General features: G+C 35.3%; 1 protein-coding gene across 7 annotated transcripts in view; it reads left to right on the top strand.

Moving 5' to 3' along the window:
* LOC129243858 (dystrobrevin beta) overlaps positions 1-19,690 on the top strand; it is a 31,948-nt gene extending 12,258 nt beyond the window's left edge. For 3 of the 7 annotated variants that reach the window (XM_054881236.1, XM_054881238.1, XM_054881237.1), the window contains 3 exons: positions 5,707-6,113; positions 18,877-18,920; positions 19,429-19,472. In XM_054881236.1, coding sequence (XP_054737211.1) covers positions 5,707-6,065 — 359 coding nt within the window. In that variant the 3' untranslated portion in view covers positions 6,066-6,113; positions 18,877-18,920; positions 19,429-19,472. Of the gene's footprint in view, positions 1-5,370; positions 5,668-5,706; positions 6,114-18,876; positions 18,921-19,428 lie in introns of those variants that run through there. The other 4 variants (XM_054881240.1, XM_054881242.1, XM_054881239.1 and 1 more) reach the window with 4 other exon arrangements.
* Positions 19,691-21,514: the final 1,824 nt, after the last annotated feature.

The raw sequence follows: 21,514 nt of genomic DNA on the forward strand, positions 1-21,514 counted from the left end.
TCAACGGAATCAAAATAATACGATTTTTGATGCTATTTTTGATATTTTGGAAGATACGTTTAAGAAAAATTTGAATTACTCAGCCAAATCTCGATTACAGCCGTCGGAAAACATGGCACTAAAGGTGTCAAAATTTCATTTTTTTTATTTAAGAGGTCCCGGTGGTCTAGAGCTCGAAAATTTAGGGTATTTTCACAAAAACCAAAAAAATTATTAATCAGTATGACTGTAGCTATGGCGGGTTTTTGAATTTTACACTCTAAAAATCAGTTTTTTAATTAAAAAAATACGAAATAATTGAAATAATAATATGATTCTAGTACGGGCGAGGGCCATTGATGTTGTGAACAACATATTAAAATTTCAGACGATTTGGATGAATAGTTGTTTTTTTTATATAATTGAGTTTAAAGTTTTGGGAGTGGCCGCATGATGAATCGAATCGAAAATACGGGGAATATCCTTCCAAAAATTTGGCAGTATATTCTTAAAAGCCCATACTTTCGAAATATCACAAAAAATCGGTTTTTTGAAAATTCTATACCACCGGGACTCTTTAAATTAAGTTTACAAGTTATTGATATCAAGTTTAAAATTTTTTAAAGTTTTTCCTTTGCAAAAAGCTATGCGCGGCTTCAATAACATTCATTTCCTGTTATATTGCCGAATTGATATTTCGTGCTGCGTTCTTGTCTGCTAAAGTCGTAAGATAAATCCGTTCTTTTTTTATATAAGTAATTTCTACGAGCATGGTACAGGGTGGGCCATATAGCGTTTGCTTTTTGAACCACCTATTTTTTTGAGAATGGTAACACAAATGACATGTCAAATGTGTTCATAATTTACTTAAAGGTTTGACATTTACGAAATGGGACGCTGTACGCTTGAACAAAATTGGGAAATATTGAAAACCTATTTCCAAAGTGGTGAGTCTTCTTCTTCTTTTCTGATTTTCATGATGGGTTGATCGAATGGCCTACTGTAAAGCCAGTCGTGGCAGTCATTTGAACGAAATTATTTTTCATTCATAAATGTCAATGTTCAATCTTCAAAAAAAAAAAAAAGTTTAAAGAAATATTGATTAGTTTTTTTTTATAGCCGATTCAAAAAGCAAATTTTACATTGCCCACCCTATAGTATCTAATTGGCTGGAGAGATGGTGTCACACACCCAATTAGATTTATTAACATCCCTCTTGCACCCCCTAATACTCCTCTAGTTCTTGAACACAATCGTTCAAGTCTCAAATTGGCTATGACAACACCCTGTGAAAACAGTTCTCAGCATGCGTAAATATAATATTTCGGTGCTTGAGCACCCAGATACAATTGACATGATGTTAAGGAACTAGAAAATTTTAAAGTTTCGTGCTTTTGCTTTGGTTTTTATCATTCATTCTTTCCAAATAATGTAATTAATATATACTTTGTTTATAACAGAAAATTTATATTTGTGATAAAAACAAGAGAGAAAATATGTTGCCATAAGAAGATTTAATGCATTCTCTTTTGCTTGCGACAGAGTTACGACTCCGATTATGCCTGAAAGTAAGCTGTAATGTTTACATTAATACTACATATATGTACAATAAGAAGGTTATCACTGTTAACATAACATTCTGTAAGGATAGCAAAGTTGAGTAATAACAAGAAATTTTACTCGTTAAATGTGATATGTGCTGCAGTTAAGATTCGGTAGAAATATAATTTGTTTTCTTTAGTGGTAAATTGTGCGCAAATACTAGTATTCAGGAGTCTGTTATGACTATGTTAAGAGATCTGTTATGACTCTGTTTTGAGATCTGTAATGACTATGCATGTATGGCCAAAATTAGTATGAAGACTAACTTTCCACTTTGCAGCGAGCTGAAGAAAATATTATTTTTTTCTATTACTTCATTATATTACTGTTTTTCTGTTCAATAATACTCAATTTTCAAAGAATGTAAGTGCCGCAAAACACATTCAATTCAAACATAAGCCTATATAATGGCTCTACCATGATACAAAAGAGAGGGTAGTTTCGTTACTACTGTTTTTTTTTTTATAAAGTAGATTTTTGACATTATGCCAGATGTAAACATTAAGAATAGCTTTGCCACATTGCAGTTTTTTGAGAAGGGAGATTTTTTATGCCACATCTGGGATTTAGTACAAGTGCAAAATTTGCATACCAGAAATGGCAAGCTGATGTGATCAAATTTCAAAAGTTTGCTTAAACGCTTGGAAGATCATTTGAAGAGTATCGTTGCGCAGAGATGAAGAAACATAATCTAGGAATAAAATCCAGGCTTGATACTTTTATTTTGATCCGAATGAAATCAAGATATTGCAGATATTCTAAGATCTGCAAGGCAGAAAATTTACTGAAAGAATTTGGCTTTCACCGATTCTCAGCCTGAGGCAAGGAACATCTAGGTTAAATGGAACCTGGTCTAATACATTTAATGGTAGTGGTGTTAGTCAATAGAGCTAGTATTAACTATTTCTAAAATTTGTAGTAGGGCACAAAAGATCTTTTACAACGAAGTTTTGGCCATTGGGCAAATTATAGATACTAAATTTATTATTATATTGATATTTTATATATTAAAAATCTTTTGATGTTAATAATTAAAAAAAAATTTCTGGTATGGAATTAAACATTAATCTGAGCAAATAAGCAGCTCTTTATTCGATTTCTTTTTGAAGTAAGTAAGAACATACAAAGTGAAGGGGAAGTACATATGTATGTATGTATGTATGTATGTTTTTAATTTATCTTTTAAAATGCATTTATGTTTTTATTGCACAGCCTTACCGGTCTTTAATTTTACATAAAACGTTGGTTGGTTGCAGCCAATGTGAAACATATGTATATTACCTATGTACACATTTAAAAAATTTTTCCGCTCAAATAGAATAGATGTTTGCTTTTTCTTTTTATTTTGATTTTTTCTATTTTTAATTTTTCTTTTATTTTTCTTTTTAAATTTTTGAAGTGAAACTGCTTTGGCGTCGATGGACGAGCGAGAATGGAGAGTAAAATTTCAAGGCCATGCAACGTTTTGGCCATTTTCGTTCCGCGAGAGAGAAAAAAGATATAAAGATATACCTTATATATATATCTTAGATACACTTTAGGCTATTTTTCCTGAGTTGCTAATTTCTAGTGAGAAATAACACTGCCTTTTTTTGGCGCTTGTTTGTTGGTGTAAACTTGTTGGAAATATATTTTTGGTGCCTACTTCTGGGCGTTATATTTCCTTGGTGCCTACTGTTTGGGGCGCTTTTTGGTCCCAATTTTTTTGGGTTTTGTTTTTTTATTGGTGCTTACTTTTTGGCACTTATCTCCGTTTCCTGGCTGGCTATGCTTGTGCGTACTATAGAGTGCTATCCATTCCGGCGTCGGATTTATTGGTATTGCCTTGCGATAATTTGTGCCGTTGCTGTGGTCCTGGAATCGCTGCGTTCGTGCAGGTGATAAACACTCGGAGTAGTGCGCGTTGTTGCCACGGTTTGTGTTTGCGTTTACCTACACCGGCCGACCCTTCTCCGTTTTTTTTAAATTTTGTCTATTTGTATTGTCTGCAAATGTTGTGAATTTATTTAGATATACAGGGTGGCTGATGAAAGCCGCTACCAAAAAAAAATTGAATAACTTTTTTTCTTTTTAAGTTATCTGTTCCATTTTTGTTTTAATTTGCAGATTGGTCTTTAAAATTTATTAAAATGGATAACTGGGACACGCAAACAAAAATTTGGATAGTCCGCCGCTATCACGCACTGGAGTCCGTAGTTTTGGTACAAAGAGAGTACAGGCGGATGTTTGGCGGCAATCCCCCAAGCAGATGGACCATAATGAGACTGGTGAATAATTTTGCTGAGCAAGGAATAGTCGCAAGAAGGCCTTATCATCGAAACCCACCAGTTCGGACGGAGGAAACGATCGCTGCTGTAGCTGCAGCTATACAAAGCAATCCAAGGGTTTCAACAAGAAGCTTATCTGCTCAACTTGGTGTCAGCCGACAGTCTTTGCAAACAATAATGCACAAAGATTTAGACTTATTTCCCTAAAAAATTCAAATGGTTAACAAACTGAATGCAGCAGACTTGCCGATTCGCTTGGAATTTTGCCAGAAGATCCTGCAAATGGTGGAAGAAGACCAAAACATGTTAAACTGCCTTTTCATGTCTGATGAGGCCCATTTCGATTTAAACGGCAATGTGAACAAACAAAATTGTCGAATATGGAGTACTTCTAACCCACAGATACTCCACGAGACGGAATTGCATCCTCTTCGCGTGACAGTGTGGTGTGCGGTTTCTTCACGCTGTATTGTCGGGCCTTATTTTTTTGAAGAAAATGGTCACACCGTTACGGTTACTGGATACCGTTATTTGAAAATGCTGAAAGAATTTTTCTATCCAGAACTACGCCGAAAGAGAATTCCTTTCAACAAGATGGGGCAACGTCTCACATAGCCCAGACTGTAATGACAGAGTTGCGACGAAAATTTCCCAATAAACTGATTTCAAGAAACTCCGAATTTCGTTGGCCCCCCAGGTCGCCTGACCTTACTGCACCTGACTTTTTCTTGTGGGGTTTATGTAAACAAGAAGTTTATAAAACAAAGCCAACAAATTTGGATGAACTGAAACAATCCATTCGGGCAACAATTGCGGCTATTCCTGTCGCAACTCTCAAAGCAGCAATGAACAACTTTTTACTAAGATGCCGCACTTGTGTCAACGAGCATGGGGGCATTTAAATTAAATTATTTTTAAAACTAGTTAAGCTACATTTAATAAAATTTAATGACCTTCAACTTGAAAAAAAAAATGAATTCCATACACTAAAAAAAAAGTTATTTGAGTTTCTTAATGTAGCAAAATTCATCAGCCACCCTGTATATACTTTCTTTCTCTCTCTCTATCTCTCTCATTCTCTCTCGGGTGTCTCCCTCTTTCTTTGTCTGCCTTGAAAATTTCACTTCTGTTATGTTCACTACGCTATACGCACTTTTTTATATATTTCTTAATTTTTTTTTATTTGTTTTTGTTTTTAAGGTTTTTTTTCTATTTTGTTTTCTATTTTTTTATTATTATTATTTTTTTTTTTTATTATTATATATATTATAAATGTATATACATATTTTTTTCTTTTATTTTGTTTTTTTTTTTGTTGACAAATAAATGATTTTGGGGTTTTTGTATGGTAGCATGAAATGTCACAATCTGTTAAATTGACAGGTAGTTAATATGGCGCCCGAAAATTTACAATAACACTACCCTCTCTTTTTTATCATGGGCTCTACCGCTTTGAAGGCAAAACCAAATTTACTATCTTTCACATAAATACTTTTTTCCTATGCTCTCAACTTCATTTTAGACTACTTTCCTAATAGACGACGTAAAAAGCGTTGCAATTGTAGAGTTTCAAATAACGACTTATAACTTCTTCCATTCTTTACCTATGTATGTTTGTACCCGCCAACGCATGCCCGCAAATAAACATTGTATTTACAAACTATACTAACTGCTACAAACTACAAACACACATACAAACGTGATATACATACCTATATTTGTACGGTTGCATACACCCAAATGACCTCGCTTGCCATTTTATGGCAAATTGTGCCAAATTCGTTAAACCAACTTTACTTAAAAAAAAAAAAAAATTGAAAAAAAATAAAAATAAAATAAAACACCAACAATAAAAAAGATATGCGTCATGTTGTGGGTGGCGAATCATCGATCGACGGCGAGGTGAACCATGATGGGGCAGCGGCGAATGGTGGTACTACTCACTATAATTTTAATACTGACAATAACGAAGATGTTGATGAAGAAGAGCGACGTTTATTTGAAAATGTCTTTCAAACCGATGAAGAATATAGATGGTTGGACGATTGTGAGCGACGTACACACAATCAACGCATCATGTGCTACAAACATTATCCCAACTTTTTGATTGATGATGAGAATGCCGGTTTTCCGGCGTTGCACGAAATTGGAGAAACTATTGATGAAATGCAACTGATTATGCACGCGTTGGTTATGAAATATAGTATGAGCTTGTGAAATTTTATTTTTCGACTGCTAAGACGAATCTGTACTTACATATTGAAGGTAAAATGTGTAGAAGGCCAGGAAAGAAATACGTATGTATGTACATATATGTATGTAGTAATCAAATTAGAAAATTTGAAATATCTATGAAACGCAGGTAAAATCATTTTAGTGGGAGTTTCCCAGCATATTCTCACACCGTACATGATTTAAATTGTTTTAGTGGCCTCCACGTATTTAGTTTTCGTATTTATATTTTGTGAGCCAGCTTAACAAAAAAAAAAAAATAATAAGAACAGCAAATTAAATGATTGCTTTTAATTATTTGTGAATATTTCGACCTCAATTAGAATACATCTCAATGCAGTACAGTCATTTCCATATGTGGGTTGCAGAATGTCATCCTAAATACCGTTTGAGCGTTACTCCTATCTTTATCATGCCAATCAACGCATTTTCGTGCTTTCAGAAGAATGTTATGCCCTCGGGCTGATATACTATTTATAGGGGGTAAGGTTGATTCAGCGAAAAAGTAGTTTTGAGAATTTTGAAATTTCGGAAACACTTATATACGAGTATATATGTATGTGGTTTTAATTTATTCAGTAAATTTCCATATAATAATGCAACATTTGAACAACATTTTCCTAAATATGATCATCACGTCAGGGGTTTTCTTTAGCAGACTTAAAAGTTTCAGTTAGCATCCGGCAAGAAAACCAATTATTCTAATTCTATAAGTTATAACGGGTCTCTCAAAAGTAATGCTGAAAACAGTGAACACCGTACGCAATCCCTTACCGCAGTCCCTTACCGTGCACAAAAACTCACCCCCGAGAACAACTGCGTTCTTTTAATTACATATTTACACAATACATCGGCTTGTGTGTGTATGTGTTTGGTTGTATCTACACAATGTTGCCATTGATATTTTTGCTTACACACTTTTTCACACATCCGCGTTATTAGTCACAATTTTTCATTGTTTAATAAACCAAAGCCAAAAACCAGCAAATGCAAATAGTTCATTTATCTATAATTAACATTATTCAACAGTATTTTTAAGCTATTTTAACAAAAATTATCATTTTTCTAAGTTTATTTTGTAAATGATTTCGAAATGTACTGCTTGGCAACACTGTGCGGTGAGAGAGTAATCGGCTGGGTCGGTATTACAGGATTTTTTAAAAATCGTGAAATAAAATCTACGGTACTACGATACGGAAGGAAGGAATTTTTCATTTACATGGGGTTCTCATTACTTTGATCGGGACAGCTGACTCGGGATTGCGTTTACGGTGTTCACTGTTTTCAGCATAACGTCTAGATGTTGTTTGTCTAGATGGCACTACAGCCGTATGTCGAGTTTGGCCGAATCTAAAACACTGCGCCGTCTAGCTTGATTCGCTGCTTGCTGGCGCCAGTTGGTGACACCGAGTGCTGCCAGGTTATGCTTCACTTATTCTCCCCAACGTAGACTAGGTCTTCCTCTTCCTTGCCGTCCACCACTGGGTTCTCTGGGAGACATGGCCAAGCCAGCGCAGACGGTGTATTTTAATACGCTTTACTATGTCTACATCTCAGTATAGCTCATACAGCTCGCTGTTCCATCTAATATGGACCTCATTCTCGCCTATGTGAAGAGGATTAAAAATTTTTCGGCGAATTTTGCTCTCGAACGCTCCCAGTGCCCTGCCATCAGTTGCCGTCATCGTCCAAGCTTCTGCGCCATATACAAGGACGGGAATGATTAGGCTTTTGTGCAGCGTTGTTTTCGTTTTTAGAGAGAGGTCTCTACTTCTTAATTGCCTACTGAGCCCGAAGTAACACCTGTTGGCAAGTGTTTAAGCGTTCGTTTAATCCCTAGGCTGACGTCGTTCAGGCTGTTAACACTGATATCTCGATAAACAAAGTCCTTCACCACTTCAAATTCGCGGTTGCCAACAGTGACGTATTGTCCAAGATGCGGGGAACGCAGGTACTTTGTTTTACTCTCGTTCACCGCAAAAACCACTTTTTCTGCTTCCTTCTCCAGATTGGAGTACGCCGAACATATGGCGCGGTTGTTCAGGCCGGCAATATCGCCAGCATACGACAATAGCATTCACTTTTATAGTAGATAGTGCCAAAGCGGTTCAACTCAGCAGCACGAATAATTTTTTCCAGTGGAGATTAAAGAAATCACTCGAAAGGGAATAACCTTGTTTGAAATCTCGGTTGGTATCGAACGGCTCGGAGAGATCCTTTCCGATCCTGACGGAGCTTAACGTATCATTCAACGTCATTTTACACAGCCGTATAAGTTTTGCGGGGATACCAAAGTCAGACAGGGCGGCATCGAGACCGTTCCTATTTGTGCTATCGAACGTCAAGATGTTAGTAGTGAATAATTCCTTCCACTTTTTTATGTGATCTGCGACATTTGTCAAGTAGGTAGATGTACAAATTTGCACGATAGAAGAATGCGTTAAAATTATTGTAACTTATTATGAAAATAGTCGGTCTTTATGAACAACATATCGCGAAATTCGTTATTTTTTTGGTGGAAATAATTTTCCGAATGCATCGACAATTCAAAGGTGGGTGAACGAATTTCAAGAAACTGGTTCGGTCACGGATAGAAAAAGGACCAAGGATGGCAGATCAAAAACTGGAGGTTCTGTTGAGAATATCGGTGTTGTGGCGCAGTGTTGCTGAACAACTTTGAACATCGATATCTCGACGCCAATTAGGCAATCATAAATCGATTGTGTGGCGGATTTTACCTATGGACGTGCTTATGGCGGACATTTAAATGATGCCATTTTTCACATATAATTGTTAAGCGCCGTATTTTGAATAAAAATAGTGAAACCTGAAAGAATCTAAATTTTTATTTTTTAGTTTTATTTTGAAACAACATCTAGGCGTGTCTTTTGAAATACCCTTTATAATATAGACATATGTATGTGTATCAAATGAAAAAAGGACGTCTAGAGTATTCAAAAACGTATATTTTTTGATAAAAGTCCTTGCCAAAAAATATGATTTTTTGTGTGAAACTTTTATTGCAAAATATTGAAAATTGGGCGAGTGACACTGAGTTCCGGAGGCATCTCGAAAAATATTCGTTTTGTAGTGTACGTCATAACTCGCGGTAAGATGATCTGCAACAAAAAAATCAAAATGGATTTGTTAACACATTAAAGGCGGGGGATCTTGACGAAAGTTTGCTGGGTAACGCGGCGGCCACCCCGCCTTGTTTTTCCTCCTAGAGCGGGCGATATTTTATGTAATCATAAAAAAATTTGGACTTACAAAAGTTTATTTAAACTCTTAAAACTACTAGTAGTATTAAAAAATAACTAAATTACAAAAACTGGTAGCCTACATTCGAGATAAATCGTAGTACTACGACTCCCGCCTTTAATATGTTAAATGAGATTTTTCTCGAGGAAAATTTATTTATTTTTCGATTTTTCAATAGCACTTGGAAGCAAAAAAAATTAAAAAAAAAAACGGTTATTGTAGAATCGAATTTTTTTTAAAACTAGCTCCCACGAATACCTGGTGAATTATGTGAAGAAGTATTGTGCAGTGGATTTCGAGTTCGAGCGTAGGCGAACTTAAAAATAACAAGTTTCAGAAAAGCGCTTTAAAGTGGAACAGATATAGACCCCCGCCCTGGAATAACAGATGCTCGTCAACTCATAGCTTTGTCAATTTTGCTTAGAGCGATTTGAAATTTTCACACAAGCCAAACAGGAAATTTTAATAGCTTACCATCACTCACATGCAATTTTCAATGCGCTGCCAACTTCATTTTTCCTATTGACCGCTGCATCAATTCTGGGTATGACAGCCAGTGATTGCTGATTTTATTCGTAGCTTGCTATTGCTTCGTATATTTTTTACGGAAATTTCGTGAAATTTTTTTCCTTCAACCAATCCACTGATTAGGCTAGGAACGAGCAGGGGTGTACTTACTAACATATACTTATGTATAATACGTGTATAATAGACGCTAGCAACTCATTTGAAAATCTAGTTATTGGTAATTAAAGTTATCGATTAATCTGTACTGTTATGTGTATACTTAATAATGTATTGTTCTGCATTCTCATGTTCATTAAAAACTCATTTTCGATTCTTGCAAAAATCAATGGGACGATGGGTTTCTGGGTTGTCAAAAGTAATTTGATTAAAGTAATTGCCATAAAAAAGACGAAACTTTCAAACGACTGATTTCAAGTTGATTATAAAATTTATTTCAGAATACACTCTCCTAAAAAGAGTCTTCAAATCTCTACTCTTCCGAAAAGGGAGCATGGGGCCTCGACAAGAATCTTCCATCGTATACGGCTCTGCGCTGTTGTTTTTACGCCGCCCCATGTGATGTCGGCATCTGCTAGCTCGGGTAACATCGACCTTCGCCAAGTGATCTTTGGCCGACCTCGACCTCTGCTCCCTTGCGGGTTCCAGTCCAGTGGCATTCTTGTGATGCTATCTGGTGGTTTTCTAAGCTTATAGCATAAACGCAACCAATTCGCTTGACGAAGTTCGTTTAGCAGCGTCAAGTGTGCTCGTGATAAATAATCATCGACTGCTTGTTTCCCGAAAAAACGGGCTTGTTTCAAAAAAAAATGTTTGACATTTCCTCAAATCATAAACTTTCTAAACAATTTGATCCAAAAAGTATTGGGTTGGCAACTAAGTAATTGCGGATGTCACTCATAGATGGCTTCAGTTGAATTTTTAGGTTTGCAGATGTAGTACAAATGTAAAACACATTTTGTTATTTGATAGTTGACAATTCAACTGTCGAATCAGTAAAAAAAGTTTTTTGATTAGTTACCAGGTGTATAAGCTTAAATCCGCTGTTTTTTAGTAAAAAAAAAAACTATTTTTTTTATAGAAAGCAAAAAAAATAATTTATTCAAAGTATTTGCCCTCGCTAGCTATACATTTTTCCCATCTCTCGGGCAATTTGTGTATACCACGCCAAAAGAATTCTTCATCTTTCGAGGCGAACCACTCGTCAAGCCATTTCCGGACGTCTTCGTACGTATCGAAGTGCTGTTCGGCGAGCGCGTGACCCATCGATGAAAACAGATGATAGTCCGAAGGGGCCAGGTCTGGTGAATAAGCGGGATGAGGTAGCACCTCCCAATTGATTGTCTCCAAGTAGTTTTGGACTATTCTTGACGTGTGCGATGGGGCGTTGTCGTGGAGGAAAATCAGCTTCTCATGTCTTTGTTCATAACGAGGCCTTTTTTCACGCAAAGCACGGCGCAATTTGATGAGTTGTTGGTGGTAGCGATGAGAATTAACAGTTTCACCAGGTTTCAACAGCTCATAGTAAACGACACCCTGCTGATCCCACCAAACGCACAGCATCGTCTTGCGTCCAAAGCGATTAGGTCTTGATGAAGAAGTTGATGGTTGGCCGGGATCGACCCATGTTTTTTTCGTTTAGGATTCTCAAAGTATATCCACTTTTCATCGCTAGTCACCACAAGATGCAGGAACGACTTTCTTTTATGCCTAGCCAGCAAGATTTCGCATGTGTTTTGGCGTCGCTTCATCTGTCTATCGTTCAATTCATGGGGTACCCATTTTCCGACTTTTTGGACCTTTCCCATGGCACGTAAACGCATGGAAATGGCTGGTTGAGTGACACCTAACTGCTCGGCAAGCATTTTTTGCGATTGGGTATCGTCCTCATCCAAAAGAGCCTGCAATTCATGGTCCTCAACTTTTCTGGGCCGATTTTCACGCTTCTTGTCACTCAAGTCAAAATGGCCGTCTTTGAACCGACGAAACCAGTCTCTGCAAGTTGTTTCCGATAATGCACTGTCACCATAGGCCTCCACAAGCATTCGATGCGATTCGGCAGCCGATTTCTTCAAATTAAAGCAAAAAAGTAGAGCTTCCCGCATATGCTCTTTTTTTGGCACAAAATTAGACATGATTACGCAAGGAAAAAAGTGTGTTGCTGTATGAAATCACTGATGATGTGCAGTGATTGATGTAAACAGGTGTCGAACCCATGCAAAAAAAATATGGCATTTCTATGGTAACTTGATATGCTCACTAACGCCATCTACGAGCAATCAGCGGATTTAAGCTTATACACCTGGTACGTTTGGCGTTCGTTGAAAAATGGAAAATCAAAAGGAACATTTTCATCATATTTTGCTTTTTTATTTCCGCAAATGGAAAACCGCATCGCAAGCTCATAAAAATGTATGTGCTGTTTATGGTGACGAAGCCTTAAAAGAACGGCAGGGTCAAAATTGGTTTGCCAAATTTCGTTCTGGTTTTTCACTCAAAAATGAAAAACGCTTTAGTCGTCCAGTTGAAGTTGATGACGCCTTAATCAAAGCAATAATCGATTCGGATCGTCATCGTACAACACGTGAGATTGCAAAGAAACTTTATGTATCACGTACATGCATGGAAAATGTCGCTAAAAACAACTTGGCTATGTTCAAAAACTCGATTCATGGGTTCCTCACGAACTGAAAGAAACGCATTTCATGCAACGCATTAACAGCTGCGATTTGCTAAAGAAACGTAATGAAAATGATCCATTTTTAAATCGACTGATAACTGGCGATGAAAAATGGGTTGTTTACAACAATATCAAGCGGAAAAGATCGTGGAGCAGGCTAGGTGAATCCACTCAAACAACATCAAAAGCTGATATTCATCAAGAGAAGGTTTTGTTATCAGTTTGGTGGGATTACAAAGGAATTGTCTACTTTGAACTTTTACCACCCAACCGAACGATCAATTGTGTTGAAGAGAAGCGGCCTGAATTGACGAATCGAAAAAGTATTGTATTCCATCATGACAATGCAAGGCCACACATATCTTTGGTCACTCGGCAAAAATTATTGGAGCTTGGTTGAGATGTTTTGCCACATCCACCATATAGTCCTGACTTTGCACCATGTGATTACTTTTCGTTTCGATCTTTACAAAACTCCTTGAATGGTAAAAATATTAATAATGATGATGATTTCAAATCGTACCCCTTTTAGTTTTTTGCTAATAAAAAACCAGAAATTTTCTGAACGTGGGATTATGATGCTGCCTGAAAGATGGCAAAAGGCCATTGATCAAATGGGCAATACATTACAGAATAAAATCAATTAGTTCCATGAAAAAATTGTCCTTAATTTTCTAAAAAAAATACGCAATTACTTGGTTGCCAACCCAATATAATTAACTTTAAGCACTTAATTGCACTTAACTACACCCTTTGTGGCGTGCGTCTTGTCGCTGCAGAAATGGCCAGTCCTACAGGTGTATGTTAGGAAAAAAATACAAATAACTAATTTATATCAGTCCATAAGTTCGTGCGGTTAAGTTAAGTTAAAGGTGGTTTTAAAATTAATAAAAAAGATGTTTAAAGTGTTTATTAATCAATAATATATTTTCCTTCATTATTTACAATGTCTTCCCTACGTTTAGGCAAATTTTTAATTCCCTGCTCAAAAAATTGTTTGTCCTTGGAACCAAAAACGCTTCGATATCCCTTTTTATAGCTTCTTTTGAGGAGTAGTTCTTGTTACTCATATGGGATTGGAGTCCATGGAAAAGGTGATACTCACAAGGTACAATATCCGGAGAGTATGGCGTATGCCGCATTAGCTCCCATCCGAGCTCGTTCAGCTTGCCTAATGTTTGCCTTGCGGTATGAGGTCTTCCGTTGTGGTGGTGAAACAAAACTTTGCGTCTATTCACTAAAGACGGTCGATTTTTTTAAGTGCCTCATTCAGGTTTGATAGCGGATGGGAATAATAATCAGCAGTTATCGTCTAGTTTGGTTCCAGAAGTTCATAATAAACAATACTCGTACCGGCCATATCCCACCAAATAGACAGGAGAATCTTCTTGGGGTGAAGGCTATCTCTAGGGGTCGGTTCTGGTGTTTCATCTTTATCTAACCATTGGCGTTTGCGAACAGGATTATTGTAAAGGACCCATTTTTCATCACCAGTAACGATACGGTTCAAAAAACTTTCATTTTCAAGCCGTTACAGCAGCTGAGAACACACATTCACTTTCTGCTGAAGGTTGGCGATGGAAAGTCTAGGCAGAACCCAATTTCCCAGCTTTGAAACCTTTCCGAACTGAACCAGGTGCCTGTGAACTGTTCCATGCGATTAATTTGACCTCTGAGCTATTATATCGACTGTCAAATTTGGCTCAGCTTCCACGAGTTCGAGCAAGGCGTCTGAGTTAAAGACTTCAGGACGACCAGCGCGCTGGGCATCCTCCACGTCGCAGTTACCACTTCGGAATTTTAAAAATCACTTTTGCGCAGTCTTTACACTCACGGTATCCTCTCCGTGAACAGTGTTTATTTCTGCAGCAGCAGTTGTTGCATTTTTACTACTTTTACAAAAAAATACAAAATATGCCTCTGCTACGCGTTCGAAGACTCCATTTTATTTTTTAACAACACGTGCTTCTTTCTATCCGCGATTAAAATCACTTGTTGAATGCACAATATATCAAAGAAAATATAAATAGTTCCGTTATCTTCCGCGAATAATTTCTTGTATGCAAAAATCGTATAAAAGTGAAATTATGGCTAAAATACGCACGAACTTATGGACTGGCCTGATATTTTGGTTAATTGCCGTTTGGCAAATTTTACTTACTATCACGGCTGTGTTCTGTCGGCGTTCTAATTTTGATAGCGGAATCATTCGAGATTTCTCTAAGGTTCAGTGATAACTGAATTAATTTCTGTAACTTAAATTAACTTAAGGGGGGACCCTCATTTAGACGGTCGAAAAATGCATCATTTTTGGGAATTTTTTTCTCAGGTAAAATAACTTCAAACGTTTTGTAATTCATAAAGTACTTTAATAAATGTCTTGACTGTCTACAAAAATTTTCGGAGAAGAAAAAAAAACATTTTAAGTATGGAAATATACACCTCGTCCATGGCACCTCATTCTATCTGTGCACATTCTAGCGCTCTGAATTTTTTTCTGAAATAAAAAAACCAAATTTTTTTTAAAACTTTAGGATAATACCTTCGATGTGACATTTTGATTTAAAAAAAAATTTCGAAATTGATATTTTTTACCCAGTTTTATGTTAAAAGTGATTTTTCATGCATAAAAATTGACTTTAAAATTACAAAAAAATATGAAAATCTTTTTTTTTTAAAAAACACTTAATGTCACATTGAAAACAATTTAATTATCTTTAAAATGAGCTATTGTAAAGCCTGATTGGTTCAATACAGCGTTCTCAATTGTGTACACAAAATCGAAAAATGATGTTTCGAGAAAAACGCGTTTAAAGTTTTGGATACAGGCGATCAGGCCACCCGTCGCGTCCTGTTAAAAATTTTGTCACTCCTTCAAAAATACAGATATCGACTTGAAATTTTGAAAGTATATTCTTAAATAGTTGTAGAATAGATTAAAATTATTTCCAAAAAATCGATTTTTTTGACCCGATAAATGAGGGTCCCCGCTTAATTTTTTGCCAACCTCTGAAGCGAAGATCTTTGAAAGTAGTTAGTCAAAATTCAACTTATCGTAAGAAATACAATAACAATTTGTAAATTTTGAGGTCGGGGTTGGATGTTCACTTGTATAAACCTCAAAAGTTTTCTGTAACAATAGTTTTTCAAGCGAATTAATTTTCTGCTTCATCACCGAGATTTCTTTCTTTCAGAATTAATCTCCGTAACTTAATTTTTTTGCGAACCCATTAAACGGAGTACTGTGGTTAGCCCCTAATCAAAATTCAATATCGTCCGGTAAGACATTTTAGAACCTATATATTTTGAGGTTCTGCTGGTCTGGCCTTAATCCCGGATGTTGGTTTGTGTAAACCAAAACAAAAAGAAAAAATGTCTAAACATAATTTTTCACACGAATTCATTTGGTGTGGCATCATTGGCGGTGAATAGTTAAAAAGTTCGAAAAGTAAATATAAAATCAAAAATAGAAATATTATATAATATTTATCTTGTGGTAAGTTAAGTTAAGTTCCGGAAACTAAGTCTAGACCAACTGGATATTACTGTTCGTTTTTTGCATTCTTCCAAAAAAAAAAAAAATTTAATCAATTTTCTAGAAAACTTCGGTTATAAATATACCGAAATTATCAGCTGTTTATGCCATAGTTTGAGACTTCCCCGAATAAATTTATTTTGGTGTCACTGCCTCTTATAAAATAATTCATTTCATTTGCTTTAGTTTTCTGCTAATTTGGTAATCCTTGGTAGGGTACTTTCAAAATCTACTTTCTTGGGTTGATCTGTCAAGTAATTGCGAATTTAGGTATATATACTATTTCCAGCAAATGAGCTAAAAGCTGTACCTGTTCACTTCGTATAGAGGATTTTAGACTGATTTCGTTGTATATTGTACTTGCATACCAACATACATATTTACATACGGTTTGTCAAGGAAGTGTTTTGACATCTACTAATCTCGCGAAATTCAGAAAAATAGGTTAAGAAAATATATATCTTTTGAAGTTTTTCTTTTAATATTTGGTTTTATTTGACAAATATAAATAATTCATGGGCCAATAGTGGAAAATAAAGGTATTCCGTTTAAAAATAACACAAAATTAATAAAACAAATAAAAAGCAAAAACAATTAACACTTCAAACACAGCTGTCAAGAAAGTCTTTTTATATTTGTAGTTAATAAATAGCTTTAAGTTGTGTATCTAAAAAAAAAATGAAATGTGAATCAGTACTTTGTATGACTACCCCGGGCATCTTTAACATCTTTTACTCTAAATTAATTAACACTTCAAACACCGCTGTCAAGAAAGTCTTTTTATATTTGTAGTTAATAAATAGCTTTAAGTTGTGTATCTAAAAAAAAATGAAATGTGAATCAGTACTTTGTATTACTACCCCGGGCATCTTTAACATCTTTTACTCTGCTTCTCATAAAATTAATAAATTTTTGAACATTATAGTCTTGGAATATCTCGTGGCATTTCTCTAAAATAACGGGTTTGAGCTGTGCTCGTCGTTTTTAGTGTTTTTTTTTGCAACTGTTTTTTTAAATATGCTCACAAATTTTCTATTTGATTAATATCCGGGCTTTGGGCTGGTATATCCAATAATTTACTGCAATAAAAAGAAGCCACATTCTGACCATATGATCCATTAGTCTTGGATCATTGTCCTGGTAGAATTTAAACTGAGATTTGTTGCCAACGGTGAAAACAAACTTTGTTGCACTATTTGTCAAATGGGGTCTGCTCCTGGAAAGATGGGCTAGTGCGCAAACGTGGAAAGTCGCGAAATCCTTCTGGCCAGCGGTACATCGGAGGCGTTCGAGGGAACGGACATTGTCCGTTAGGTGCCCATGCGTTAAGGCTTAGGATTGCTTCAAGTCCTTTCTGCAGAAGCTGTCTGGCGGACAAGGTGGAATCATTTCAGCTGTCCTGATCTCGTCGGGCAAAGGTATAGACATCTGGGCTCTAACTTTTCCGCTACACCTGCGGATATTGCGGGTTTGAATATCACACATCTGGTGAAATTCATCAGTAGCTTGACGCGGTTAAGACGAACATAAATCGCCACTGTTGGTGGTCATCCTCTAATCCAAAGCCCCTTCTTCCTTTTTCCCACCTGTCTGGTTCCATTGCCTTCTCCCTTTCCCCTCCCCTCCCGGTGCAGAGTATCACAACGGACAAATGTTGAATATTTTTCCAAGTGGGCCCCTCGCAAGGGCAGCCAGCCATTTATCCTATTTGCCAAATGGCATTGCAGAATATTTATATATTGCCGTGCATCGGTCTTATCTTCTATAAACACCAAATCACCCATTCCCTTGCTGGATGTGCATCGCCACACCATAACTGAAAGTTTGCCAAATTTCACTGTCGTCATAATTTTCCGCGTTTCCAGTGCGTTTAATGGCTGCCTGCACATTCTATTGGATCCATGGTTGTATGATTTTACTCTCACCACAGAATCTCACATCATCATTAGTTTCGCTGAGCCAGGTGCGAAATATAACCGCTTTTCAATAGGCTGTGCAGAGAGCAAAGGCTCATTTCGCGTATAATTGTGCTTTTGCAAAGCTTGGCGGAATATTTTCTGCGCAACATCGACCGCCACTCATCTCTAAGCTCAATGCAAGATTTCTTTTCGAAATCTGCGCGTTTGCGGCTACTTTTCCCAAAAAAATACTTATGCATTCGGCGCGGTCAGATAGTTTCCAAGGTCCTCCACTTGCAGATTTTGGCTACAACCATTTGAGTTTTTTTTCATAGTTTTGCACACTTTTTCCTATTGTCACCTCAAATCATATCCGTTTTCAAGGCATTTTTGCGTTCCGTAAAATATACGTGAGATTTGTTATTTTGATCAACAAATGACTCTCACAATCATTTTATGACTGATTGATGACTAGCGCATGTGTAAGTGTAAGTTAATGGTATATCGAGCAAGCGATGCCGAAAATAGATATGTAAAAACACTCTCTTGACAGCTGAGAGAAGCATTTGTTTTGTTTTTGTATTTTTGTTCTTGCTTGCTTTGGTGGATTCCTAAAGCTTACCGCTACGAAGTACTGATAACTATGTATGAATTGCAAATGACTTGAATATTTTTGTATGCCAAAACATTTTCTTGACAAACGGCTTAGAAGGCATTTCTCACAAATGTTAGTATGAATTAAGCGCTCATACTAGAAGCAAAAAAAAAAAAATAATAAACCTTAATTTGCTAATACATTAGAAAATTTAGAAGAGCTTAGTATCTATAAAACTGTTTTCGACGTTAAAATACTTAACTTATCTTCTTTTCAACTCCACTTTAAATGCGATTTTGCAGACTTTGATGAATCGCAGTCGTATAACAATGAATGGATCGTTAAGGTAAAATAAAACAATTAAAAAAAAAAATAATAACAATAATTCCCTGTAAATGTCTAGATTTCCTTACCATAATAATTGCAGTCCTTCTGTTCATCCATTACTGCTCAAGACACGTAAAACGATACCTATAGTAAATAAAAAAAAATATATAAATCTTTGTACCAACTTTTCGACAAGTTTTGAAGTGTTAAGCTAAGCCAATCACTGCTGTGTTTAACATTTCGAAGCAATTAGGTCGCAAATACTTAGTTAACGAATTAGATAAAAAATAAAAGTGTCAAAGTATCAACGCCCTTCATTTTAAGCCTTTGTAGATAATGCATTAACTGTAAATATACTTTAACACTCATTAGATGGATATTTAATAGTTATGAAATGAATTCTAATTGATACATATTATTGTTGTGTATATATGTATATGTGATATTGTAAAAAACAAATTGCATGTGGCTTATACAAAAGTAACATATTTTCCGTATTTTTCTCTTTCTCTCTCTCTCTTTTACAGGCAAATGCGAGTAATCATTGGCAGGAACAGTTTGCCCAATGGAGATTGCAGTTTCAAAATGAGTAAATGCTAGTAAAGAAACAACAAAAGCAGCGCTTAAGTTTATATTGTTTTTGTACTTAGATTTATTTAAAAAGCAAAACTCTTTACAATGCTTACAAAGGAGAAAAATGAAGAAGAAGAAAAAAACAACAACAACATGAAAACGTAGATACATAATGAAGAATAGTATAGTATGTGAGGGAATTATTTATTTACTTTAACTATTCCATGTGAGCGAACTTCAGCTGAATAATTTTTTTATTTTTTATTGAGTGTTAAAAAATGATCCTTGTTTGATATTCGGATGCTAACTTATTTGTAAGTGGTAACATTATGTGCTTATAACTCTAATCTATGAGAAGAAAACACTAAATACTTGTATTTAATTAAGACATGCAAAATAAAGACTCATAAATGAATAAATAAAATAAATAAATACCATATACGATACCATAAAATTATAGTAACAATTTAAAGAAAAAAAAAACAAATTCTAAATTTAAATAGCTTGATTTTAATTTAACGTGTTTTAGAAGACGTTTTCGTGCGTCACATTTTAGTGTTTTTTATAAAAATAAAAAAACTTTGAAAGATACATACATACATATATACATATATAGGAGCAGAACTGCGAAGAACTTTTACAAATATTTGCTCTAAAATTTGTACTCATAGGGTGGATATTATTTATTGTGAAGACACTATTTTCAATTAAAAAAAAATAAAAAAAAAACATTTCATGAACTGAGCAAAGCTCCATTTTTTCTTTTTTTAATTTATTTGTTGCATATATTTAGGAGACTAAGCTGCAGAAAATGACTATAATTTTAAGCGCCAGTTTTTCAATGCAAGTTTTCAGCTAAGCTAGGATAAGTTTTAAATTATGCTGTTTCTTTTTCTCGAAAAAAATGTCACCTTTCGAAAATGTTGAATATTTCACATGAAAAAAAAAACAAGGAAACAAGGAGTTATCCTTCACAAATTATGTATTAAATATATTGAAATACATATACAAGGTGGCTCAAAATTAATCATTCAATTTAGTTTTTCAACAACTTTTTTACTAAAAGAAAAATGATTTTAAGTGGTGGAAATCTTTATTTTGCCGAGAAAAGAAAACTCTGTTAGTTTCAAAACGCCACACAATTAACCCTTAAATGACCATTTTCTTCTTTTATTACGAAAAAGTGTACACGTTCGGGCGGAGCTTTTCATTTCTTAAGCTCATTTTTGTCACAAGAAATCTGGATTTCGGAAATCAAGATTTTTTTGCAGAAGAGAAAATTTTTTATAGTTAGGCCAATTTATTTGGTGGCGCAAAGTTAATCATCCAACTCGGTTTTTGAATAACTTTTTTTGCTAAATAAAAAACAAAGTTTTAAGAGATGTAAATGTTTTGACGAGAAAAGAAAGCCCTATTAGTTTCAAAACGACACACAATTAACTCTTTTGGTTTTACGAAAAAGTGTACTTGTTTTCATAGATTTTTTAATTTCTTAAGCACATTTTTTCCGCAGGCATTTAAGCAAAAAATGTAAATGTAAATGTAATAAAAAATCATAAAATGCAAATTATTCGAAGATTTCCATTCAAAATACGCACTGCAATTAACCCTCCTCATATTTCTATTATGGCTAACGGTTTCAGCTTTTAGGTAACTTCCTAAAATTTAATTTTCTATCGACTTATGGAGATAATCTTTTAAAAAGGACGAAAAAAGACCAGACCCGGGTGCCAAACCGAAGGTTTTAAAAAAGGTGTCCAACGGAGAGGTAATGGAAACCACAAGTTTTTACATTTAGCGCATTTATAAAATTGGATAGAAAATACGCGCAACATAACGAATTGTTTAAAAAAGTAATCAGGTAGCTCCCCCACAACCACGAACTTGTTCTTAAAAGAAAAAGGTTGGTCCCTGGTGGCACCACCAGGTATTTAAAGGTTAAAATTTCACTGAAAAACTGGTCTTTAGTATGATTTTGCAAAAAGTAGCGTTAGTTTTTAAAAATCTAATAGTTTTGAAATGCTTTCTAAAGCAAAGCTC

This window comes from Anastrepha obliqua, chromosome 4 (genome assembly GCF_027943255.1).
Source record: "Anastrepha obliqua isolate idAnaObli1 chromosome 4, idAnaObli1_1.0, whole genome shotgun sequence".
NCBI lineage: Eukaryota > Metazoa > Arthropoda > Insecta > Diptera > Tephritidae > Anastrepha > Anastrepha obliqua.